This window comes from Alosa alosa, chromosome 18 (genome assembly GCF_017589495.1).
Source record: "Alosa alosa isolate M-15738 ecotype Scorff River chromosome 18, AALO_Geno_1.1, whole genome shotgun sequence".
Lineage (NCBI taxonomy): Eukaryota > Metazoa > Chordata > Actinopteri > Clupeiformes > Clupeidae > Alosa > Alosa alosa.
The window spans coordinates 3,082,404-3,109,779 of NC_063206.1; the positions used below are offsets into that span (position 1 = coordinate 3,082,404).

The window sequence follows — 27,376 nt, forward strand, 5'->3', positions numbered from 1 at the left end:
ATTCAATAGGGGACAGCACATACTTCATGGAGTCTGTGTCAAGTTCAGCACATCTTATGAATGGACATTATAACCTCCCAGTGAAAGAATCAAATGTCCACATGCCAAACTATCAAGGTGCCATATTGCAGCAGGCACTGAACTTCGAGGGCAATTTGAGAATTTGGGTACTGTGCTCTTCGATTTGGGTGCTGTGCTCCATGTACACATGAACACCCTATATTCATGAAGGACATGTTGAACATGAAAGGACATACAGCTGAGGTTCCAATGACACAATGCACCTCCTGGATGGCAAAGCATGTTATATTCCCCACCATGCAGTATATTAGCCAGGTTTGGGTCAGCCACCAAACGGGACAGGGCCAGACTGCAACGGACAGTTAGGGCTGCAAAGAGGATCATTGGACCTGACCTTCTGATTCTGATTCTGAAAAAAGACACTGGATGGGGAGCTCAACACACACACACATCCTCAAAAGAAGCCGCTGGATGGGGTGTTCAACACACACACACACATCCTCAAAAGAAGCCGCTGGATGTGGTGTTCAACACACACACACACATCCTCAAAAGAAGACACTGGATGGGGTGTTCAAAACACACACACACACATCCTCAAAAGAAGCCGCTGGATGTGGTGTTCAACACACACACACACATCCTCAAATGAAGACACTGGATGGGGTGTTCAAAACACACACACACACATCCTCAAAAAAGCCGCTGGATGTGGTGTTCAACACACACACACATCCTCAAAAGAAGACACTGGATGGGGTGTTCAACACACACACACACACATCCTCAAAAGAAGCCGCTGGATGTAGTGTTCAACACACACACACATCCTCAAAAGAAGACACTGGATGGGGTGTTCAACACACACACACACACATCCTCAAAAAAAACGCTGGATGGGGTGTTCAACTATGCAGTCAGCTACCAAGGAGCCTCCTAAAACAATGATCTTTTACAAGGGCTGCACTTAACCAACTCATTTGTTGAAGTGTTGTGAGTGTGTGAATGTAGTGTAGTGAGTGTTGACACGTTTCAGACGAGAAACAGGCGCTGTGATTGTTGAAGAAACATATCAAGGGAGGCTTCCTAAAGATGCCACTGACCTACTGTGTTACCTGTGAGGTCCAGCAGGGAGGCCTCACTCAGAACATAGCTGTTTACAGGATGGCCGTTAACATCTTTAATGCAACGTCCCCTCCGAGTTGTGCAAATTACACTCTTATAAGAACAGCAGAGGAAAACCACTCTGTCATCAGTCATCAGCCTTCACTTTAGGCTGTGGACACAGTTCTCAAGAATTCCCATGTAAACGATTGTATAAAATCCTTTGCCAGCTAAACTCAAGCCGTCAAATGGTGCAATAACCAAACAGTGTTTTGTACAGGTGGGAGATTTAACTCGACAAAATTCACACGTAAAGGCTGTTCCATGCTTCTGCGTTGAATCTACAGCGGCGGCCCCCGCCGTCGCCTGACGCCCACCTACAAAACATTGTAACCTCACGTTGAGGCGACGCAGACCACAAGGACTGTAATTGGTCAACGCGCTCTGTGTGTTGAGCCTACTATGGGGAGTAGCATGCTGCTGACATAAGATTTGCACATAAACTCAGACATGTTTTGGTTACAATGACAATTACAATGAGTTATTCGATTATAAAGTGATTATATCCGATTATATTTGTCAGTAACGTTTTGAAATCAGCACTTTGCCAGCAAGCAGTACTTTGTGAGCAGTTGTGGGAAGTTCGGTTGTTAACATAACATAAACTGGCTTGCAGACTCGCAAATAATCTCAGACTTATTTTCTGGTTACAATAATAATTGGAATATACTGTATCTATCTGGAATATACTGTCTATTTCTCATTACTGTCTATTTCTCAATAACTTTTACCAAATCTAAGCCAAACAAGGCCAAACAAATAACATTCATATTTCAGCATGGCAGTCTGTGGAGTTCGTCATTCGTTTAGGGGATGGGCGACACAGACAGAAGTGGCAAAACTTCGTAACGCCGGTGATCCACTAGCATGTGATGCGAACTCTGCGACACAGTATCCCTATTAATTTCTATGAGAAGCGAATTCCGCACCCGCATAGGATTCTGGGTATGCGGTGCGACGAGTGCTGTGGCTGCGGCGCATCCCCAACTTTATGCAAATGAATGCGTCCATCGCGAGGCGAGTATCCAATAGTAGAGCAAAACGCAGGGGAGGTCCATCATCACGTAGCCTAATTAAACAAAACCTCATTTCCCGCTAGTGTGGTTACCGCCAACGTACAGAAACATGGCAGACGAGAAATGAATCATAGCAGTGTGTACATTTCCGTGTTTGTATGATGTGTCGCTAGAATCATACAGGGACAGAGATTGTTAATAGAGATGGTTGGTTGTTTACTAGGCTACCTTTACTTCTTGCCCTGCCGCTTCCACCCATCTACAAAAGGGAACGCCCATCAAAGCGTCTTCATGGAGGGTAGCGTTGCGATTTGGGGAGTTCGCATCGCATGCTAGTGCATCACCGGCATAAGGTTCACACTGGCGTCGTCAACGGCATAGTCACTGCGTGGCATTAACGGCATAGTCACTGCGTGGCGTTAACGCAGAACAGCCGCATAAAACAGCCTTGCCTCTGTTTCTAACCTGCAGCTGGACTCCTGATTCATTGCTTATATGGATAGGGCCATATACAATCTACTATTCATTGCCTATATGGATAGGGCCATATACAATCTACTATTCATTGCCTATATGGATAGGGCTTATACAATCTACTAGTTAATCCAGCACTCATAGCTCCACCTAAACAGATCACGGTTCCTCAGCAGCACTTATAGCTCCACCTAAACAGACCACGGTTCCTAAACAGATCACGGTTCCTCAGCAGCACTTATAGCTCCACCTAAACAGACCACGGCTCCTAAACAGACCACGGTTCCTCAGCAGTAATGGTGGGTGTCAACACAGGAAAGATGCGGAGAGAAGACTTCAGAGGGACCCTCTTTACAATCTGGACCGATCAGAGGGACCCTCTTTACAATCTGGACCGATTAGAGGGACCCTCTTTACAATCTGGACCGATCAGATGGACCCTCTTTACAATCTGGACCGATAACACAGTCGTGTCAAGAATTTGACGTATTACACGGAGAGTGCAGACCTCTGCCAATTGCACATGACAGAGCCATATTTGCCCCCAGATTTGTCTGTGTTCAGTCTCTGCTCCGTGCTGTCAGTGATGTGTTGACGGAGCTCCAAATTATATTGATCTCGTATAAACTTGTGGTGACCACATGAGTGTGTACAACTGCATCATCATCACATAGCTGCTTTTAAGTCCACCTTGGACTGTTACCATATTTTGGCTCATAATCAAATTGTCGATGGAGAAAATGAATGAGATTGTTTTACCTCTGATCCCAGAGGAGCAGTCACTGTTGAGCCGTGTGAGTCCATCTAAAGTCCATGCATTCATCTGGGAATCTCTGCATTCATCTGGGAATATGTGTGATCTCTGATGTATTCTGCATCTTGCTTGGTCAGGAATTGCCTTGAGATGCCAACTTGGGAAAAAAATGTTTAGTGGCTGATGTACAGTAACGAGAGACCTTATGCAATATACCGGGAAGTTTGCCACTGGGAAGGAAGACATTTCCTTCATTGCTTGACTATGTGGACAGTCATTCAAGGTTAAGAAGCTGCAAACAGCGAAATTGAGGTATTTGGATTTCAAAATGACACAAACCAATTAACCAATTGCTAAAATAATCGACAACTAATTGTCAATTGACAATTCATCAATTAATTGATACAGCTCTAGTACAATTAAGCAATATGGCTATGGTACTGCTATGGGCATGAGCCAGAGGCTGAACAAGACCCATTTGAATTGTTCATTTGTATGTGTGTGTGTGTGTGTGTGTGTGTGTGTGTGTCTGCCTGCCTGCCTGCTTTTAGGAGTACATGTAGGTCAGTGTGTGGTCTATTTCTTCAGCCTCAGAGAGTGCTGTCCAGAGAGTGCTGGTTAGGGGCAGCCATGACCTACTGGTTAGGGGAAGCCGAAGCCTACTGGTTAGGGGCAGCCATGACCTACTGGTTAGGGGCAACCGTGGCCTACTGCTTAGGGGCAGCTGTGGGTTAGGGCTTCAGGCCTGAAATTGAAGGGTTGTCGGTTCGATCCTTGACCAGTAGGCAAAATGTGGGCGGGGGAAGTGGTTGAGCACTGCTCTCCCATGCTCACATCCACGACTGAAGTGCCCTTGAGCAAGGCACCTAACCCCTCACTGCTCCCCGAGCGCCACTGTAGCAAGGCAGCTCACTGCTCCGAGTTGTGTGCTTCACCTCACTGTGTGTTCACTGTGTGCTCTGTGTGTTCACTAATTCACAAATGGGATAAATGCAGAGATCAAATTCCTTGTATACGCAAGTATACTTGGCCTATAAACCCTTACATTTACATCCAAGTAAAAGAATAGGAAAGAAAAACATTTTTTACACTACTATGAATGACAGAGCTGTAGTTGAACTTCAGATAAGCGCTCAGTCTCACAGCAACTCTCCTGAGAGTGCAGAGCAGGCAGCAGCTTCCCAGTCAGGACTGTGTACAGTATGTGCTCGTCAGCAGAGTGTTTGATCACCTGCAGCGTCTGTAATTGCTACATTTCATCTGCAAACAAAGGCACGCCTCTTCTGCAGAATTCAGCGCTAACGCTAACGGCCTATGGGCTCGCCGAGGGGACTGTGGCAGCCAATCACAAGCAGAAATGCCCACGGCCGACAGTGGTACACCTGTTCACACATGACATTTGTGACACTGAACTTCACAGAGGCATTTTAAAGAGAGGTGGTGGTGATTTAAAAAACACCACTTAGAGGTGCAAGCCGTCAAGTCCTTAGCCTACTAGCCAGCGTTTGGACCCCCTCCTGATGCTAAAGGGGAAATGGACCTGTGGCTAACTCTATGTCTGAATGCCATTCCTCAGTGCATATGTTGTGCATACACAGTAACATAATTCTAGAAATATGGGCAAATGTTATTTTAAACTTCTGTTCCGGGAGAAGTTGCATACATATTTTGGAGACAGCGGCATTTGGCAAACAAACAGCCGGTCAGGATGAATCATGTCCAAACGCTGCATGAGCCAGAGACGTCAGGACTGTCATAACACAAGAGTTAGCCAGAGAGCCTGAGATAGCCCCAGCAGCACTTCCAAGGAGTAGAAGAGTCGGACTACTCAACTTGTTTTAAAGCAACACACTGAAGTTCTTTTACCCCAGCACTTCCAAGGAGTAGAAGATGTGGACTACTCAACTTGTTTTAAAGCAACACACTGAAGTTCTTTTACCCCAGCACTTCCAAGGAGTAGAAGATGTGGACTACTCAACTTGTTTTAAAGCAACACACTGAAGTTCTTTTACCCCAGCACTTCCAAGGAGTAGAAGAGTCGGACTACTCAATTTGTTTTAAAGCAACACAATGAAGTTATTTTACCTTAAAATAATGGATCAAACTAGGGGTGTAAAGGTCCACATATTCCCACCGGCCCGTTTAGGTACAGAACGTTAGGGTCAATACAGATGTGTGCCGAATGTATGTTTCATGTTTAAAATTCGAGTTCCCACACAAACATATTAAGTGGTGGTTCCATATGTCTGTTTAGTCAATTAACATTAAAAAAACATTTTTAAAAAAACATTTTCAAAATAATATTACAGTTACAATACAACAATACAACAATATTGTCAGGGAATTTTCCATCCATGAGTATGCGCTTCAACTGACCACTACCCCCCCACCTGGAGGACCATATACGCACTTCAACTGACCACTACTCCCCACCTGGAGGACCATATACGCACTTCAACTGACCACTACCCCCCACCTGGAGGACCATATATGCACTTCAACTGACCACTACCCCCCACCTGGAGGTCCATACGCACTTCAACTGACCCCTACCCCCCCACCTGGAGGTCCATACGCACTTCAACTGACCACTACCCCCCCACCTGGAGGTCCATACGCACTTCAGCTGACCACTACCCCTCCACCTGAAACTCTCACACACACCCTTCCCCAGGCCCCAGTGGCCAGGTCATCCAGGGTCATCAGCCCCCACCAGGATGACCTCTTAGGCTCTTTGAGGCACTGAAGTCCCCCCACCCCCGTTGTGTACATTATCTCTAGAATAAGAGACACACTTGACTATAAAATTTGCAGGCATCAACACGCTAACTTTAAATTGACTGAATCAGAAAGAAAACAGGAGTCTCTTATTAGATTATGGAGAATGTTTCATGAAAAAACATAAATTCATAAAAAAAAATAGCCGAGGGGTGTCAAGTTATTCATTAGTTTCTACTCAGCTTGCTTCAAGATGGTTCTGCGTTTGATTTGTCTTTGCAGATCCAGTGCACAAATTCGTTGTCCAAAACGTTTGTCATATTCATCCGTATTCAGACTGTACTCGGACTGTAAACATTTGGTTTTGACTACATTTAGCCAAAAGAATATGTAAATATTTACATACAACATCTTGGAAAATTGGCAAATTGTGTTCAATGTGAATTTGAGCAACCCATATCATAGACCAAATGTACCACTGACATCATTGTTTCTGAATTCATTTGAATGTGTTGAAACCTCCAAACTGACTCAGACTGAGCGTAGTAGTGCATTATGTTTATGCTACAATAAACGGATGAAGTTGGGGAGCGTTCTTTCATAACACGACATCATTCTTGTCTTACTTTGTTGAAATTTAGTAGTTCAGAGACGGCCCTGTCCGTTGGGAATCAAACATGTCACGGCACTCTCCTCCTGCACCACAGAGGCCCATTCAGTTGTTTGCAAAAGAACGGTTCTAGCGGTTCTAGCTCACATGGTTTGAAGAACCCTTGGATTTAAACAGCACATGGTAAAGGTTCACTATAAGATCAACAGACTCTGCATGGTATGGTCCTTGGTTCCTGGGTCTATGTAGAAATACAAAGTGGTGCAGTTCTTCCAGACCCACTTGCATTCACCACAGTCAGATTCAAATGATGCACAGAAATGCACATCTGCAAAGTGATGTCCAGGACCTGCACAGGTAAGTGTGGACGTCCCCACCGTGGGCCACAGGCTCTTCACAAGGGGGAGCTGTCAGCACCGGCTCTACGGAAGCCCAACAGGACAAGGGAGCTCTGGTGAAATAGCATGAACTCTCAGTGCTGCCAGATATGTCTCTTTTCAAAGCCACTATGCAGATATTTGAAGCACACATAGTGATTAGCTATTGTGTGAGGGGATGGCTCAATCCCAAGCTGAGGTGAGTCATTCATCTATAAGAAACTGTGCTCCAGCATATAGCAAGAGGAGTGATGTGTTGTTATTATGTGTGAGAATCCCCTTTGATTAGACTAGCACTGGATCATGATCAGCAGTGTAGGTATATTTCTGTTAAGATCAAATCATATCACCCTATTTACAGAGGAACAGAGGAAGAGAGAGAGAGATAGAGAGAGAGGGGAGGGAGGGAGGGAGAGGGAGAGAGACGTGAAGTGGGCCGGCCTCTCCTCCGCGGACCTGTCTCTCAGGATATTTAGCATAAGTCAGTCCCACTCCGCGTGAGGACCACGCTCACACAGTGCACAACTGCCTTCATGTCAGACAACACTCGAGGAGGGAAACTGCCGCTTTTACGCTCACAGCCGCAGGAACTTTCTACATGACGACAGCGACTACCCCGGAGCATTACTAACGCCAGATATACTCGCTTTTACCGCGGGATTACTGCCAGCAGAGCGGGATTTCATGTAAGTGAGATCTGTTGCGCGGTGCTCTCCATTGTCCAGTGTGTCCATTTGGGTGGTTCATGGGCAGTGGGTGGAAAGGAACTTTATTATATTTTCTGTGTCGTCCAGAGGTCTACTGAGCGTTAACCCGATGCCTCGAAGAGTGTCTGCGTGCGTAACGTAGGCTAGTCTTTCCCCTACTGCCGGCCAGCGAAGTCGGAAAGCCTTGCGCGCATCACTTATCCGTCACGAAAGGCCTGCGCTTCCAGTCCAATTCTCCGTCTCGAACTGGAGAGTCTGTTCGCCGCATTCGTGTAAGTGGAGATTCTTGAGCAATTGAAGGGAGATTATCATCATGCCGAGGTTACTGAGTCGCTGCGACATTCGCTGTGTATTCCACAGTATTGGTGGCACCCGTGCAGGTAGGCTGCTTTTGCAGCACACTTGAAGCTTAACTTCGTAAAACAGTTTGTTCCAACCAGCTATGCTCATAGTTTTTTTCTGTCAGCTTGATGTTTGGAAACGTGCGCGGAAGGGTTATTTGAGCTAGGTTCCCAACTAGATGTTAAAGGGATTTGTAAGTGAGGTTTTCTAAAAAGTAAAAATTCTACATACAAATATAAGCTTGTATGATTAAAGGATTGGTCAAACATCACGTTCTGGATGTTTAAATGATGGTCCAGTAGAATACTGGGTAATGGTGGCGTTAAACACGGCACATAACAAGCTGCACGAGAGCTCCGAATATCATAGCTTTTAGTTTTAGCCAGCCAACATGTCTTCAAACAAAAAAAGTTTTTGTTTTGTTCAAGTTTGATGTCTAACTAATCCTCATTGTTGGTCTGTAAACATTTGATACTCATGCAGTTCGAGAATAATTCAGAGGGCAAAAATATTTGTGGGATATATCCAAAATTGATAGGTGGCAGGTGTTCTCGAGCCGCAAGAGACCAACAAGAAAAAAATAATTCTCTACCCCCCTCCTCCCCGCAGTCTCTCCCTCTCCCCCCCTCTCTCTCCTTCTCTCTCTCATGGTTCTCAGGGGGAAAATACTCAGTTATTTTAACCAAGAAATTAAGTTAAACACCATGTTATTTATGTTATTTATTTCCCAAGTCAATGAACACACATAAACGCATACAGCGCATTGTTACTTTAGCCTAATAGATTGAAATGATGCAGTCGTCATGTGAGCAGTGAAGCAGAGGTATATTTTGGAAATGTATGAAAATGTGTGTTTTGGTAACAGAAGATCATTTTGTAGTTGTGAAGTAGTAAAAGGATTAAGTTTTGTAGCCTAAATATGCATGGATATCTAGTATTCTGGTTACTTTTTAGCCTGTGGTTGCCAATGTTTTATTAGCCTATTAATTACAATGAAGGCAAAGCATATAGTTAGCGCTGCAATCCCTGCAAAATTATTGACATAATCACGTGAAAAACGATTAACTAAATAATGCACTAATTAAATACATATATATTTACCGTTCACATTATTCCGCAATTCTGTGTGTTGTTGCCTCCGTCAACAACACTCATAATAACACAGCTCTTTTCGCAAAATATAGCCTAATCTCTCCATGTCCTTGACATTTGAAAAAAATATTAGACTTTCAGGTTGCTAAAACTAATCTAGGCTATGTTGTAAAAAATATATTTTTGTAATACTAACTGGACAAAACAGTTGGGTGCAAACCGATTTGAAATAGGCTAATGTTTATTTTATAAGTAGGCCTAATATAAAACGTGTTAGTATGTCAAACTGAGTGCGTGAATTTAGCTAATTTAGCTGATGAAGGAAAATACCACTGGCTGCAGCATAACGGCAAAATTCTCACGTGTCCTTTCCCTGCTGATTTTGCTTCAGTCCATAATTGTGAATTCATCATTGTTGCTGCTGTTTTATTTGCCAACAGACTGTCAACAAATGTCACGTTTAAGTATATGGATAACTGCCACCCAAGACGCGGAGATGGGCATGCAGCTGGAATAGTCATGCGTAATGTTCAGACCTATGTATTTTTTAAAGTCATATATTTGTGTATTTGTTTGACTAGTAAAACGTTCGGGAAAAATAATGCCGATGTATACATGTCTATTTTTAGCGAAATAAATGACAAGTCTAATAATTTAATCCATTTAGAAGCCCTACACGCATTGTTTCTTTTCTTATTAAATTATTAATAGCCTACAGATTTTTTTTTTAAATTGGATGCTGACACAAAGACACATATAATGTCAGAATTTAATCCAAACCCAAAAGTATACATTTTGATTTATCAAATGGACTTCCGACTTCCACGTCCATATTTTGTTTGTTTATTCTCAGAACAGACTAAATAAACCATCCTCCGAAAAGGAGATATTCCCACTGATGTTTAGAGCAGAAGACGTGCGCGCCCCCATCTGAAGTATTTTCTCTTTTTTTGCAGTTCACTGCGTAAACACCAATGAAGTTATTTAGAGGATAATATATGGCTAGAGAGAGAATGCTGGAGAACATAGGTTTGTGGAAGCGGCGTGCGTGGGGAAAATCGCTCAGTGACACACTCAGTCAAATGCAAATGGATGTTAGAAGGGGAGAAATTAACATCTACAAACATTGGACAGAAATTCCATCTGCCGCCTCTTCGAGAAGGCCCTTAATAAGTTCCCAGACAGCGAAGTGACACACATCTTAATCAAGCCCTAATCCCGAGAATTAATGCTCAGCGCGTTTATGAATAATTCCGTGGTTGATGCCCCAGCGCGCGGAAATGGAAGCAGTCTGCCCGCGTCGCCACCAGCAGATGGACTTGGCAATCTCCTGAAGAATGAAGGGATTTCTGTCTGCAGTTATCTTTTCTTTTATTAGATATATATATTTTAATGAGATCCATGTCCCTCTGCTTATGCAAAGAGCTTTCTCTCATGCAAGCCACTGACCTACGTCGCCGTCAACACATTACGGCTGCTGTTGTCTTTGGGGTGGTTTAGAACACGTGTGTTGGTTATTTCATAGACATAGATAGCCCATTATAAAAGACTAGTTCTTACAGTGGACTGCACAATGGTGTTAACATGTTTGCCTTCCGGTCAGACTGACTCTTTATTATGATGCATATGCTGGTGTTTGTTTGAGATATATTGTCTGGCAATACATTATTGTCACTGCCGTCGATGTCACCCTTTTATGTGGCGAGTGTAAGCTAATTCTTTGTCATGTGACTTTTGTTTATGTTTATGTTTGATCTTAGCAGACGCTTTTGTCCAAAATGACTACTACAGCGGCAATAAACATTACACTAAAATTAACATCAACAAATGTAATAAAATTAATTCAAACGAACAGTTCATAGAATGGCCATATAAAAAGAGTCGAAGGGCCCTAATTAGTTTGGCACGGTAGGCTATGCCCAATGCAATTAGGGTTAAAGGTGCGCATCAAATCGCATGACGTGTGATGAGTGAAGTTACAAAACAAAACAGTGGTTGACATTTTAAATTGCTGTTCTTCAACGATTGCAAATAAATAATAATAATAATAATAATAATAATAATAATAATAGTAATATTATTATTACTCGATTAGTATCGCCACTGCTATTATTATTGTGAGCTATTGTTCTAATGAACGTTGCTGTCATTACCTCAGTAGGCTAACCCAATATTATAACAGGCTAATTTTGTTTTTTTTAAGTCTTTTAATGAAAATATTGTCCCTTTAAGATATTTTTAGATATTTTAGGCCAGGGGTGGTCCCAATCTGACGTTTGTCTTAATTATATAGGAAAGACATTGGTGTATAGGCCTACTACCTCATCTTATTTCCTTTGCCCTGAGCTTGCCTCAAACATTATTTTCGTCACTTGCCATATAGCACGCAAACCAAAGGTTTGTATACTGTAGGTATTCCCAGGCTAATATAGCTGTAGACCTATTTGGGAAATCAATAGCTGCTCAGGGTATTCAAGTAGCCTAGGCCAGCCCTGCTAAATTCCGTTAAAACAATTAGGCCTATGTTACAATCTAGCTATATTTATGATTCGATTCCCCAATGCTGTTTCCTGTATTTTTTTAGAAGTTCCATTATATTAAAGTTTGTCTTTCGACTTGGAGTCGTTCTGCAATGCCAAAGTTCAGTCTGTCAATAGTTCTTGACGCAGGTCTAGAATGTGAAGAACAATGTGGCGCCCGTGGAGAGGGACGGGCGCGCGAGGGGAGGGGGCTGGGGCGGGAGCACGGGAAGGGGGTTGGTGGGGTACTCGCACCTTGTATATGAAATAACTATCTTACGTCACTCACGGCCCGGCCAGAGGGAGTCCAGCCACTGGCCAACCTCGTTGACACGGCCACTATTCATCACTGTCACGGTGGAAATGTGCCCTGGTCATAGTCATATTTCTGAGCGAAATACGGCACTTCTCAGATGGTACTATCTACAAAAGACAGCTGTTCATATCAGACAAGTGACTTGGTGTTGGATGAGGCCGGGGAGTCGTGTTTGTCCGCAACTGTGACAGTAAAGATTGATGTAAATCCACAGGCGCATCAGGTGGGTCGGGAGCTATATTTCAATTGAACCGTTATGCTGATTGTGCTGCTTTTCCATTTTCTTCAGTTGAAACTTGTGCTGTGGAACATGTAACTTAAATGTCTTCCAACATCCAGTCAAACTGGTTGTAGGCTAAATGACACGACAGATCAGTGATGGAGAGTAGGACTAATTTCAAATAAATAGCCTAAATATTTATTGGAAAATAATGTGAAGTAGATTACATTTGTGGGGCATCTGAATAGTATCCCAAAGTTGACTTTTGTACGGGTCTGGAGTTCCAGAATTCCCCCTGAGAAACCTAACTTCAGAGACTGAATCCATGTTTCTGGCATCGATTATTGTCATTGTAGATTTGAGCAGGGGTGTGGGACGAATATGATTGACTTGACACCTATTGGAGCGCAAGTGGTCATTATTAGAAAGAACATCCATAAAAAATATCCAAGTAGACATACTTATATAGATATTACTAACATCATGTTAGTCATAGATTTGTATTGAAGCGAATTTATTTTACAATGCAACACATTCTTGGTCTTGGTCAGTGACTATTCTACATCCAGACACTAATATAACTCTTTCGGCTCTATATATTTGTATGAGGCTATTTGAAAATTGTGTTGAGGTATATATGTGCAAGAGCAAACTGTGATTAAGTGTACCAATTAAATACAAAATACTTGAATATTAGCTACTGATGTTATATTCTGGTATTTGGGTTATCTAATTTGTAGAAAGCAAACGTATACGTATTTTGAAACTCCACAATGTTCACTGACATGTTTAATAGGCCTAGTCCACACAGCTCGTACATGGCACACTGATTAAATGTTGTGTGTTGATGTGCCTTGTAATCGGAGTAGAATTCTTTCAGTACAAGGACCACGTTAAACGCGAGTCTTGGCCAGATGAATTAAAATAAACTTATGAGCACTCATTTGGTTCATGCTGTCATATAGCTCATTTGGTCCCATCATTCGACTTAAAAAATTGACAGAAATTGTTTTCGTTCATTTGGACTATGAGAATAACCATTTCCAGTTGGACTTTATCAAATGTTTGTCTGACTGTAGGCCTACAACTACTGTAAAACAACTTATATTTATCATTGTCTTGTGCAGTAATAATTTACACGGGCACAGTAGTAGGCTAGTTCGTCTCCACTTGTCACTTTTAGGGGAGACAAAGATGTCTTTGATATGGAGATTTGTTATGGGGATATAGCTATTTTACGTCAACATATCACACGCTGTCTCTGGGGCTATACAGGAGGCCTTGTATTTCCATACTACTAGTAACCTACTACTGAAATGGCCAGCCAACTATGACCTGAGACGATATGTTGCTCACGCATGCATGTGACGTCTTAGTCAGGACTCAAAGTGCCATCGGAACCACGATGATCAGCATAAAGTGAAGTAGTTGGCTACTAGAGAGCTTAGTACTAAATTAGCGGGTAGCAGAGGGTCTAAACATGTTAGTCTGAGGAAAATATGGGATCAAAGCAGTGCCGTCCCATTCCCCGGCTCCAGGGTAGGATGACCCAGACCCATGTCTATTGTGTGTTCTTTAGGCAATTCCCCCTGCGGCCGAGTCTATTGACATGAGCACTGAACCAGGAAAGCGCTTGGGTTCTGGTGTGTAAACACCCTAAATGTGCTTTAAAGGCTAAGCTAATGCTAACAAGCCATCAAAACCCTTCCCAGCATGCGAAGTGAGATGTCAAACGGGAGGAAGTTGACTTGACTGTGGGGTTTTTGTGGTGACCGAATCATTTTTCTTAAAAAAAAAAAAAAAATTATAACTATGATTTTACAGTGTTGAATAAATGAAGCCATGCAGGTTTATGTCTTGACAATCGCCAGTCTTACAAAAACATTTCCCTCGTAGGCAAACTTTGTTTGTAAAATAATCCATTACGCATAGGCTACACATGTAGGCTAGTCTGCCTGCAGGAGACTATCCAGTATCACGTGTTAAATAATTTTAGTTTGTTAGCAGGACAATGATTGGCAAAAAAGAGCATCAATCATAGTATACTTAGTGTAACCTGTTGCTCTTTGGGGTCGACTGGGTCAAAAATTCCCCATTTGAAGCGACGCAGTTATGAGGTTTGGCCCTGGAGAGGAAGGAACTCAGACAATCAAAAAGAACTGGAGAGGTCAACGTTATTACGGGGACACAGGTCAACTATAGTACATACCAGCGCACAAAGCCCGGGTTAAAGGCCACATAGTCCACGATATGTTCAGTTCTGAAACTTGGCTCGCCACTGGCTACAAGGAGAGTGAGGGAGAGAGAGAGGGAGAGGCCCACGCCGTGTTGTGAAAGCCTGCCACGACATCATAAATCGTGAAGGGCTTTGAGGGAGTGATCGTGGGGCCATATCTTTAAGGTGTTAACTGCGGTTGTATAAATAAACGAGCTGTTATTTTAGGCTCCATTACGCGTCAGCTTCTCTCACGAGGCTGCTATTTAAGTACGAAGTGTCACCATATATTTTACCACCTTTACTATGCGCGACTGCGAAGCGCGTCTTTCCACTTCAAAATTGTAGCGCATTGCCAGCATTGCGCACAGTAGAGGTCCGTCGGTTTCGTCAATGCCGCTTTTTGCCATGCAGAACTGTCAAGCAGGTAGTGTGAAGGCAGGTTGGGGATATTATGAGGACGTCACGCTGGGGTAGTTAGCGTTTTTGATAAGCTGGCATTGCACACGGGGTTCCCCACTTCTGACATTTGTAGCTACCAACGTTCACCTTCAAGCTGTGTTAGTGATTAAATAATCGCTCATCATGTGAAGGCGGTCTTTAAGAAGTCCCCAGCGACATTATAACAGAGATGAACTCATGATGTCCATTTTGATATTCAAGCGACCGGTGTAGTTTACATCAAATCATTTCGGTGTTCCACACAAAACCAAAGGGCTGTAGTGCGCCCTGCATAAACCGGCGGTGGCTTTGTTGTTGCGTATAGTTATTATGGTCTGTTCGGGAGATGAACTCTGGGTATTGTGTGTTGTGCTGAAGTGTGTTTCATTATTCTTTACAGATCCTGGCAGTCGGGGTTATGGATTTTAACCTTCTGGCGGACAGCGAGGCCCGAAGCCCAGCACTGTCTCTCTCGGACTCCGGCACCCCACAGCATGACCCGGGCTGCAAGGGTCAAGACAACAGCGGTCAGTCCATATCAGTGACGATGACAGATAACATTCAACTACAATATATTATTATTATTATTATTATTATTATTATTATAATCGCTACATGCACGTGACGCGATCATGCTTTGAATCGGCCAAATCATGAAATTAAAGAGCTAAATTACATTTTATTTTCATAATATATGTAGAGTAATTATTAGAAATATATTATTAATAGACTTTAATTCCCATGAAAGGTTAATGAGATGAAGCGTAATGCCCTCGCGCTAAAAACTGCAGAGGTCGACACATTATGTCCGCATCTCTATTCGCTGCTGTGATTCGTTCACATAATAGCACAGAAACGTGCGGGCATATATTTCATTGGAAAAATCACTGAATAATTATCCACGTTTGTCCTCTAACCAAATTAAAACGTGTATTACTGGCAGCTAGGATATTTAATGATTCAGCTGATGGCATTAAAGCGCTTCGTTTAAAATGGAAACTCTTGATATTTTGTGTGTTCCTCTGTTTTAAAGAGTAGATTTTGTTAACATGGGGTATTTATAACTCACCACAAAAGTAAAAATATTTTAGTTTATATTTTCTTAGGTACAAGAGGAAACCGAAATAGGGGTGGTTTTGAAGCCTTAATGCCTCACGTTCGACAGCCAAATGTGTTCGTCCGCCTTAAGAACCGTCTATCTCTGTGACAAATGAGGCCGATGGGGAGGAAAAGGCAAACATTTATGAAGTTCGTGCGAACGAACAGACGTCGTGTCAGGCAGTCGGGCGGCAGCGTTCAGACCTCGTAAGTGTGACTAATGTAAACTTACTACAGACAGTAGAGGTAGGAGCGGCGCGGGGCTTAGGAGAACGCCAGAATGTGAACCGGGGATTACATATTACCGCCCGGGAATGATAACGAGCTACAGGGGCCAAATATTATGGGCTAATAAAATCGTGCTTTCCAAGGCACCAAGGACCATCTACGTTCTCTTTATTTACCTTTACTCCAACATCAGTGAACATGCTTTTGGAGCGGGACTCATTCATATAACATCAGGGAATGGAGGGCAAACGGGTCAATACATGGCGTGATTTTAGAATAGCTGACACTTGGAATAATGTGGACATCATCGCTTGACTTTAACTTCAAGAAATAATAATGATAATAATAAATTAATTAAATCTGACAAACCTTTGCCAGAGAACCCAAAAACCGGAGCTCGTATTACTGCCCGGAAAGCAGTTCTCTGGTACGGGTTATTTATTTAAGGGGTATTTTCATAAAGCAAAACCTCACCGTAGGGACACGTGGGCCATATTCATAGGATATTAAACTGCTTGACCCGAAATAATAAATACTGATGACTCAGAATAAACATCAACTCCAATTGAGAAGTGGTTTCTTTGAGTGATCATCTATTTGTCTCATATCTTGGCTCATGTGGAAAGGACAATGCAAGCAGATCAAACTTGCAAGGGAAACGAGACCTTTATCTGTGGTAATATATATATACGGAGGATACCGTGAACACCGTTTTGGTCTGCCACACCAACACGACAACACGAGCCTCGCACGCTGATACAGTTCAGATTTAATTACCCCACGGACAAGTGCTTGACTTGTAGCACTCGTAAATCCTTGGACATAACGAGACCTCGCGTCCTCTTGACACCCAGTTCAACAGAAACCTGACTGCGTGGCATCAAAGGGCTCTCTAAGAAATGCGGGCGCTGAGAATGCGCGCAGACCACACACACTTCATATACACATACTTTTTAACCCAGAAAATTACTCAGTTAAGTAAAAAGGCATACTTTTAATTATTAAGACCAAATCTGTGTTAATATATGAATAATAAGAAATGAAACAGCATAATAAAATAAAGGACTCAACCAGTGGAATGGAGATGTATATGTACATGCAATAGACCTAAATTGTAAATTAGATAGCATTTTGTTTTACATCTTGGGTTTTCTTGGGTTTATTATATATACTGTTAGTGTCTACCAAATACCATAAACAACAACATGTAAAAACTACCAAATACCATGAACATCAACATGTACAAATAGGCTACTGCATTTACTGAGGAAATAAGAATTCCCTCTGTAGTCAAAGCTATACCTTCCGATACCATGAGCTTCTACACAAAGTAAGTTAGTGAGAGGGAAATGTTTCGCCTGCTGTGCGTGTAGGCTGCTCAGCGTGTAGGTCAGCAGGTAGATGCTTCTCTGTGTTTGTTATGAACTCGTGTGAAGTTGATGGAAGTGGTGCTGGTTGAGTGGCCGCTGCGTTTGTCCGGCGGGCGCGAGGAGGGGGCGGAGGCGCTGGGGTGTTCCAGGCCTGGAGGCTGGACGGATGGGCTCCCTGAGAGGCTTGTCGTTTAGAGGCGCTCCCTGAGACGTAAGCCCTGGCCAAACAGCTCCAGACTCGCCCCCCGTGCGCGCCGGCTCCTGATCCACAGGGATTATCCTCCCGGTTAACTTCTCCCGCTCTGTGGGGTCTGCAATTTGCCAAACCAGGGAGGGAGGATCTCTGGCAGACATAACAAACGCCGGTCGGCAGAGGCCTGCTCCTCAGTCCAGCCTGCTGTGTGTGCTACAGGGCCGGCAGGACGGCATTACGGACTATTTTTACCACTCACCTCCCAGGGTGAAGGACCTACTTTAGTCTACACACACAAACACACACACGCACACACACACGCACACACACACACACACACACACACACACACACACACACACACACACACACACACACACACACACACACGCACGCACACGCCTGCACACACACACACACACACACACACACACACACACAAAGACAACCTAAGACAGAGATAGTGATTTCATATTTCTATGTGCTGGACTAAAGGAGGTGAAGATGTTTTTTGTTGTTGTTTTTAAACTAGTGGCACATTACGGCGGAATAGAGAGAACAGCACAACTATAGTCAGAGGATACCAGTCACTCTTTCAACCTTTTTCTCTCTGTATCTCTGTTTCTAATTTTGTCATTCTTTCCTATTTCTCTCTCTCTCTCTCAGACACGGAGAAGTCGCACCAGAATCAGACGGACGAGTCCAACGCGGAGGACGGGTCACTGAAGAAGAAGCAGCGGCGCCAGCGGACCCACTTCACCAGCCAGCAGCTGCAGGAGCTGGAGGCCACGTTCCAACGTAACCGCTACCCGGACATGAGCACGCGTGAGGAGATCGCCGTGTGGACCAACCTCACCGAGGCCAGAGTGCGGGTGAGTGAGGGACCACTGGACAAGAGCTGCAGCACGGAGGCTGGGCCACACACATGGGCATTAAAGGAACACTGCGTAGTTCTGGGCATTAAAGGAACACTGCGAGGTTCTGGGCATTAAAGGAACACTGCGTAGTTCTGGGCATTAAAGGAACACTGCGTAGTTCGGTTGTCATGTTGATGCGCCACACATGGGCCTTAAAAGAACACTGTGTAGTTAGGTTGTCATGTTAATGCCACACTGACTTGCAATTATTTCTGACATGGCCGCCGGAATGCCTGATATTGCACTATGTAACGGTGTTGTGGCGGGTTTTTGCTGGTTTTAGACCAGTTGGGTACCCTCTTAGTGCTAAATTGGTACAGTCGAAAACTGGCAAAAATGGGAATTCCTTCTTTGGGTTTCTTTAAAGCAACACAATGTAAGTTTCTCTGTGATGGGGGCACGACACATGGGCGTTAAAGCAACACAATGTCAGCTTTTATTATTTTCCACTGGTATGGTTTATGTAGCTAAGTACTTGGGAAAAGGATCAGAGATTCGGTTATGATGGTTCTGATTTTGATGGTTCTGATTCGGTTTTGATGGTTCTGATGGTATGTGCTCCTGTGAGGGAGAATGGACAATAAAGAACTTATTGCAGACGGGCAGGGGGACACGCAAGGTCCTAAGGGTGGGGAGGGCATCAGTATTAGTGGCGTGGGTGATCTAGGAAGGCATCAGTAGGTGTGGCGTGGGTGATCTGAGGGCATCAGTAGGTGGCGTGGGTTATCTGAGGGCATCAGTATTAGTGGCATGGGTGATCTAGGAAGGCATCAGTAGGAGTAGGATGGGTGATCTAGGAGGGCATCAGTATTAGTGGTGTGGGTGATCTGAGGGAATCAGTAGGTGGCGTGGGTTATCTGAGGGCATCAGTATTAGTGGCGTGGGTGATCTAGGAGGGCATCAGTAGGTATGGCGTGGGTGATCTAGGAGGCCATCAGTATTAGTGGCATGGGTGATCTAGGAGGGCATCAGTAGGTGTAGGATGGGTGATCTAGGAGGGCATCAGTATTAGTGGTGTGGGTGATCTAGGAGGCCATCAGTATTAGTGGCGTGGGTGATCTAGCAGGGCATCAGTAGGTGTAGGATGGGTGATCTAGGAGGGCATCAGTAGGTGGCGTGGGTGATCTGAGGGCATCAGTAGGTGGCGTGGGTGATCTAGGAGGGCTTTGGGCTCAGCTTGGCTGAGCCATGAAAGCACATCAAACAGCTGAGGTGTGCTCAGATTAGCAAACAAAGGCAAACATACGCAAATGTTTTTAAAAAAATTGCTGTGAACACTGCAAACACATGCAAATGTTCAGTTTACGCTGCCGTACTCTATTTTCTAGTGTTCAGTGTGTTCAGTTTACGCTGCCGTACTCTATTCTCTAGTGTTCTGTTTGCTTGTACTCTATTTTCTCTTATTCTCTAGTGTTCTGTTTATGCCGTTTTCTATTCATCTCTCCTTTTCTCGCTCTTCTTCCTCCTCTTCTTCTGTATTCCTCCTCCTCCTCTTCTTCCTCCTCTTCTTCTCTATTCCTCCTCCTCCTCTATTCCTCCTCCTCCTCTATTCCTCCACCTGTCTTCATTCCTCCACTTTTCCTCCCTCTCCCCCTCTCTCCTCTCCTCCTGCCCTCCTCCTCTCTCCTCTCCCCCTCTCTCCTCTCCTCCTGCTCCCTCCTCCTCTCCTCCCCCTCTCTCCTCTCCTCCTGCTCTCCTCCTCTCTCCTCTCCCCTCTCTCCTTTCCTCTCTTCTCCCCCTCCTCCTCCTCTCTCCTCTCCTCTCTCCTCTCCCCCTCTCTCCTCTCTCCTCTCCTCCTGCCCTCCTCTCTCCTCTCCCCTCCTCCTCCTCTCTCCTCTCCTCTCTCCTCTCTCCTCTCCCCCTCTCTCCCTCTCCTCTCCCCCTCTCTCCTCTCCTCCTCCTCTCTCCTCTCCTCTCTCTTCCCCCACTCTCTCCTCTCTTCCTCCCCTCCTCCTCCTCTCTCTTCTCCCCCTCTCTCCTCTCCTCCTCCCCTCCTCCTCCTCTCTCCTCTCCTCACCCCCTCTCTCCTCTCCTCTCTCCTCTCCCCCTCTCTCCTCTCCTCTCCTCTCCTCTCTCCTCCTCTTCTATCCTCTCTCCTCCTCTCCTCTCCTGTCCTCTCCCCTGTTCTCCAGCTGTTGTGTGCTAGCAGTAGTGTGTGCCTGTGTGTGCTAGCAGGAGTGTGTGCCTGCGTGTGCTAGCAGGAGTGTGTGCCTGTGTGTGCTGAGGCAGGAGAGCAGATAAGCATTGCGTTTGGAGCTGCTGCATCTCAAGAGGATGATGCGTCATGTCACATGACAGCTTGCGGTGACACACATCTCTCTGGCCTACAGCTGGAAGTAGAACCCATCCGGAACCAGTTGGTTCTGACGCTGATCTGGCCCTGATCCGGCCCTGATCCGGCTCTGATCCGGCCTCCATGTGTCCTGGCCTCAGCTGTCCGCTGCCTAAGCCCCATGTAAAGCAGCTTAAGCCCCTGGGCCGGGTGACATCACGTGTTCCCAACTGTTGCACTCTCTCCTTCATGGGCTGTCAGCACAAGTGGGAGGCCTGGAGTGGAGGGGATTTGGGCCAAAAAGCCAAGAGTGTGAAAATACGAATGTGCTGGCAGTGGCTCCCTCAGATAGCTCATGTCATGGTTGATCAGGGTGATGGAGGAGAGAGAGAGAGAGAGAGAGAGACGGCTTTCTGTGAGAAGAGAAGATGGCTCTGGGCTCATCTCCCCACTCTCTCTCTCTCTCTTCACTCTCTGCCCTCTGCCCCCATCTCTTCTCTCTCTCTCTCTCTCTTCTCTCTCTCTCTCTCTCTCTCTCTCCCTTCTCTCTTCCCTCTGCCCCCATCTCTTCTCTCTCTCTCTCTCTCTCTCCTACACTCTCTCTCTCCATCTCTCTCCTCTCTCTCTCTATCCCTCCATCTCTCTGTAGTAGTGGGGCACCGTGTTGTTGACGTGGTTGGGAACACAGATCGTTGAGAGGGGAGGAGGGATTATGGCACATATACAAATGAAATGACCCCCCCACACACACACACACCCACACACACTCACACATATACAAATGAAATGCACACACACACACACACACACACATACACACACACCACACACATGCACACACACACACACACACACACAGCCCGGCCACACACACACACACACACACACACCACACACATGCACACACACACACAGCCCAGCCACAACTAATGCACCAGGCAGTCCGGCCACACACACACACACACACACACACACAACTAATGCACCAGGCAGTCCGGCCATACACACACACACACACACACACACACACACACACACACACACACACACGACTAATGCATCAGGCAGCCCGGCGGTGGTGTTAGAGTAAAGGTCACATAGTGCGCAGTCTTGGTTGTTATTTTGAAAGAACAACAGCTCGCTGGCCACTGGCCTTCCTGCCCTAATAGCTGAGCGTGCGGCCCTGTGAACTGCGCATGCTGGACGCTAATCCCCCGCCGGACCGCCCCGCTGGACGCCGACGCTGCCCGCCGACGCTGCCCGCATCGTCCGCATGGTCCGCATGCCTCTCTTCTGTCATGTTGATTTATGCAATTCAGAGAGAATGTGTCCCTAATGAAGTTCCAAATGTTAAATCATACGCCAAGCCACCACCACGCCGCACTGTGCTGGGGTCACTTTTAAGTGCTGGCCAAGAGGGGACCACACAAAGAGACGCAGGAATTTCACTTTAACAAACACCCCTCCCCCCCCCGTCTAAAATTACCCACCATGCACCTGGCGTCTCATCAAGTGCCCATTCGCCGCCATGCTGGTGTAAAGTACGAGGGCACCCAAGAACACACACAAGGAATTTGGGTCTACCTGTTGGGTTGCTCACATCTCCGTTAATACAAGAAAACTAGTGCAGAAAAAAGACATGTGACCCAGAAAGTCCTAGAGAGCGTGGAGCCAGCGGACCACACACACACTCACGCACACACACACACACACACACAACTAATGCACCAGGCAGTCCGCCACACACACACACACACACACACACACACACACAACTAATGCACCAGGCAGTCCGGCCATACACACACACACACACACACACACACACACAACTAATGCACCAGGCAGTCCGGCCCACACACACACACACACACACACACACACACACACACACACACACACACACACACACACACACACACACAACTAATGCACCAGGCTGCCTAGAGAGCGTGGCAGCGTATCAGACGCTGGGTATCGACTGAGCGCGTTCATGTGCACAGTACCGTCCAAGTGTCCATGTGGGCCCCAGGCGGGCCAGTGCGGGGGGGCAGTCGGAGCCAAACTCTGTTTCACTAAAAATCGCTCCATTCTTTTTCATTGCAAAAGATCATGGCAAAACCAACCGTTAGGATGTACTTCTTCAATGCAGAAGTGGTCTTAAATGAACATGTTATATTTTATTGTAAAAGTTTTTAGTAAGAATTGTTTAATCAAAAGGAGACTGGCTAAAACCAAAATACACCAAAGTGTGTTTCAAAACTCCTCAGGCTTTCATTTGGTTGAAACACACAAGAGGTGAAACACAGCCAGTGTGAATAATTATACTCACTAACTCAGTAGTGAGGTTTGCCAGTGTGAATAATTATACTCAGTAGTGAGGTTTGCCAGTTTGCCAATTATACTCAGTAGTTCACTTCTGACATCCTCTACTTTTGTGAGACCTAGAGCAGAAATCACAGGATAAATAATAAAAAAAAATGTGAGGTGGAATAAATATAATATTATATCAGGCATTTTTTAAATGGACTATATATGCAGCCTGGTGATTGCACATGTTGACTCAGTGATATTAGTAGAGATATTACCTGAAGATTCTTCTGTCTGTCAGTGGAGTAGGCAGTGAGATTGGAGAGTCTTCATGTGCCACTACAACTCCACTCATTTGGATAACCACAGAGTGTGTGTGTGTGTGTGTGTGTGTGTGTCCTGCAAAGTAAAGGGGGGGAAATCACCTTCAAATCTCATCCTAGCATTCAGTTTCCATTTGATATTCAAAAACAACAATTCATAAACAAAAACGGCACGAGATACAGGGGTGTGTGTGTGTGTGTGTGTGTGTGTGTGTGTGTTGGGCTACAGCCCTGAGGGTGTCTCTTCAACTGCAGTCTAGAAATCAGTGGAGCTTTACGCCAAACACACACTAGAAGTAGTGATTTCATCTTTGCATGTTCATAAACCGTCTGCTTGTTCATAAACCGTCTGCTTGTCAGTTTTGCATATTAAAGGTTATATAGTTGATAGTTTTTCTCTTTTTCTGTTTCTACAATTTTTGTGAGCAATATTAAATATGAGATCTCTACTTTTAATTGTAATTGTGTGTGTCTTGATTTGAATATATAAAATATGATTTTCTACATTTCAGTTGAAAAGATTGAATAAAATACTTTATAAAAAATTATTATATAACTATTTTTGTCAGATCACCACATTTAATCGTGGTTAGGGAGATTAAAGGGGATAGCAGAGGTTCTTGTCCTGTAACACAATGGGTGCTGATGAAAAGAGGATATTTTTTCATTTACAAATCTGCTATTAAAGTTCTAAATTGTCTTCTGTTCTTTAAAAAATGGAATCTTTAAACCAATTAAAAGTGTTTGCTCTACCTTGCCATTTGTTACCCTAGGGTTTCATTTTAGTTTTAATAGTCAATTTCATTTTAGTTTATTGCACTGAAATAGTCAGTTTAAATTTGGATTATTTTGTTTTTAATAAGGTAAGGTGTGAGCAATCAATGATGGTGAAGTTCTTGTGAAAATCCCACTGAATAAATGTGTGATTTTAGCATGGGCCCACGTTAGAAAAACAACTCCAGATATATGCTTGCATCATTATGATACATACATTAACATCCTCCAGTTTCTGAGTGTGTAGCCTACATGTTAATATTTTCCTAAAGAAGTGTAAGAGTTGCTGATCTGAATGACACAAACTGATCTCACAGACCCTCTCTGGATGTGTAAGAGTTGCTGATGTGAATGACACACACTGATCTCACAGACCCTCTCTGGATGTGTAAGAGTTGCTGATGTGAATGACACACACTGATCTCACAGACCCTCTCTGGGCTTCAGTCCATCTAGTCATTTTCATATCTGCTCAGACCTGCGTCTGATCTGACACACGACATCATCACTCATGTGCTTTTGACCGTTTGCCCATCACTCTATTGGACTGGCCTCTCCTCCGTCTCATGTTGTGGTCTCATCTCTCTCTCTCTCTCTCTCTCTCTCTCTCTCTGTCTAGGTGTGGTTCAAGAACCGGCGGGCCAAGTGGCGCAAACGCGAGCGTAACCAGCAGGCGGAGCTGTGCAAGAACGGCTTCGGGGCGCAGTTCAACGGGCTCATGCAGCCGTACGAGGACGTCTACTCTGGCTACTCCTACAACAACTGGGCGGCCAAGGGCCTGGCGAGCAGCCCGCTGTCGGCCAAGAGCTTCCCCTTCTTCAACTCGATGAACGTGAGCCCCCTGTCCACCCAGCCCATGTTCTCGCCTCCGCCCTCCTCGCTGCCCTCCATGAACATGGGCTCGGGCATGGTGCCCTCGGGAGTGACCGGCGTGCCCACCTCCAGCCTCAACAACCTGGGCAACCTCAACAACCTCAACGGGGGCGGGCTGAACTCGGCGGCGGTGGCGGTTTCCGCAGCGACGGGGTGCCCGTACGCAGCGGCCGCGGCAGCGTCGGCAGCCGGACCCTACATGTACAGAGACACCTGCAACTCCAGCCTGGCCAGCCTGCGGCTCAAGGCCAAGCAGCACGCCAACTTCGCCTACCCGGCCATGCAGAACCCCGTGTCCAACCTGAGCCCATGCCAATACGCCGTGGACCGCCCAGTATGAGGTCCCGCTAGTCACAACCCACACACACACACACTTACTCACACACATGCACACACACACACACACATATCCCTCCTAATCAATTCAACCCCACAGTGTAGAAACCAATGAAGTCCATCTGAGTGACCCGACAGGAACAGGAACATGGACCGGACTGATGTGATCTGATCTGATCCGCAGAGCCTCCTCTGATTGGATGATGGCGCCGCAGAGCCTTCTCTGATTGGATGATGGCGCCGCAGAGCCTTCTCTGATTGGATGATGGCACCACAGAGCCTTCTCTGATTGGATGATGGTACCGGGTGGGAGCACATGGCCACATAAGAACAGGACAATTCAGCCGACGCCTCTCCCTACAGGACCACACTGAAAAACATTACGGCCAAACGGTCCAGTCAGACAGGCCGCGGGAGAGTTGGTGCCGGATCGGTCCAGTTCGGTCCTCCCTCGCTGGTGTGGCCTACTGTATACGACTCCAGCCAATGGGAGTGAGAGGAGGGGGTGGAGCCTAAACGCATGCACTGCACCGATGGCAAACTCTTCAGCAGTCCAACTGAAAACGATTAGAAACAGACGGCCACTGAAGACCAGGCTACGCGGCAGAGCGACCACACGGGCCGCAGTGGCCAGAGGGGATGTACATAATGAACTATATGTTTTGTATGTGACGACAACAATAACGACAACAAACAAACAAACAAACACAACACAACGACGAATAAAACAGACCTTTCAATACGTAGTACTTTGAAGATGAGATGCGCATGTTCAAGAGCTGAGTCTGGAGCAGAGCACTCGGTCGACCTCCTCCAGGAAACTGAATCTTTGTTATGAATTCCATTCCCCTAGGCCAAAGGTCAAGGGTTAGGGGTCGCTGTCAGAAGGAAGACGAAACTTAGCTGCAAGTAGTGTCAGAGACAAGACAAATAACCAGCGAGAACGAGACCTCATCGGAGATGACATGTGTCTCAGCCAGAGCCGACTAGGGCATTTTTTGAGAGGAGAGCTGAAGTTTAAGAAAAAGCCATTGAATATATAGATTTGTGTGCTGTTTGAAAAAAGGGAGTCTATGATTGTAAAATAATGTATGTAAGAGTGCAGTTGTTATAAAAAAAAAACAAGCTTTTTTTTCTGGTGTAGCCTGCTTCGTCTCATTAAAGAAAAAAATAAAAATGATTTGTTTTCTATGAATAACAAGTGTTCCTACAAAGCCCTTGTCAAAAAGAAAAGCTCCGTCTCATTACTGCTTGTTTTTGCTCCTGAGGAGGGACAAAGGCACGGAGCCCTTCCTCAGTGTAGACATCATGTCCTCACAGTGTTCCACCGCCGCCATAGCAACTCCAGCTGTGATCCATGGCAACATTATGTAAGGACACAGAAGGTAAATGAGAAGATGAGAGAGTCTGAGAGAAAGAGAGAAGAGAGAGAGAGAGAAAGGGAGTGGGTGGGTGGGGGAGAGAAATGGAAAGACGTAGAGTGATATACAAAGTCAGAAAGATAGAGAGAGAGAGGGAGGGAGGGAGGGAGAGGGAGGGCCAGAGAGAGATATAGATGTTCCTGCTGCCTTGTTACTGATCTGTTTGACCTCCAGTGCTGCGCTGGCCTTCGGGGAACACATGGCGTTCTGTCCAGAGAGTGCTCTGGTGACACACGGGCATTCCTGGTGCCGTGCCACAGAGGGCGCTCTGGCGG

At 45.3% G+C, this 27,376-nt stretch overlaps 1 protein-coding gene across 3 annotated transcripts; it reads left to right on the top strand.

Moving 5' to 3' along the window:
* The first annotated feature begins 7,644 nt into the window (after nucleotides 1-7,644).
* pitx3 (paired-like homeodomain 3) lies at nucleotides 7,645-26,874 on the top strand. 3 transcript variants are annotated; one of them, XM_048269774.1, is made up of 4 exons: nucleotides 7,645-7,820; nucleotides 15,387-15,513; nucleotides 18,542-18,747; nucleotides 25,091-26,874. In XM_048269774.1, the coding sequence occupies exons 2-4, from the start codon at nucleotides 15,405-15,407 to the stop codon at nucleotides 25,682-25,684; spliced, it is 909 nt and encodes a 302-aa protein (XP_048125731.1). In that variant the 5' UTR covers nucleotides 7,645-7,820; nucleotides 15,387-15,404; the 3' UTR covers nucleotides 25,685-26,874. The 3 variants fall into 3 exon arrangements, with proteins under 3 accessions (XP_048125731.1, XP_048125733.1, XP_048125732.1); XM_048269776.1 differs by lacking the exon at nucleotides 7,645-7,820 and adding an exon at nucleotides 8,055-8,113; XM_048269775.1 differs by lacking the exon at nucleotides 7,645-7,820 and adding an exon at nucleotides 12,251-12,333.
* The last annotated feature ends 502 nt before the right edge of the window (nucleotides 26,875-27,376 follow it).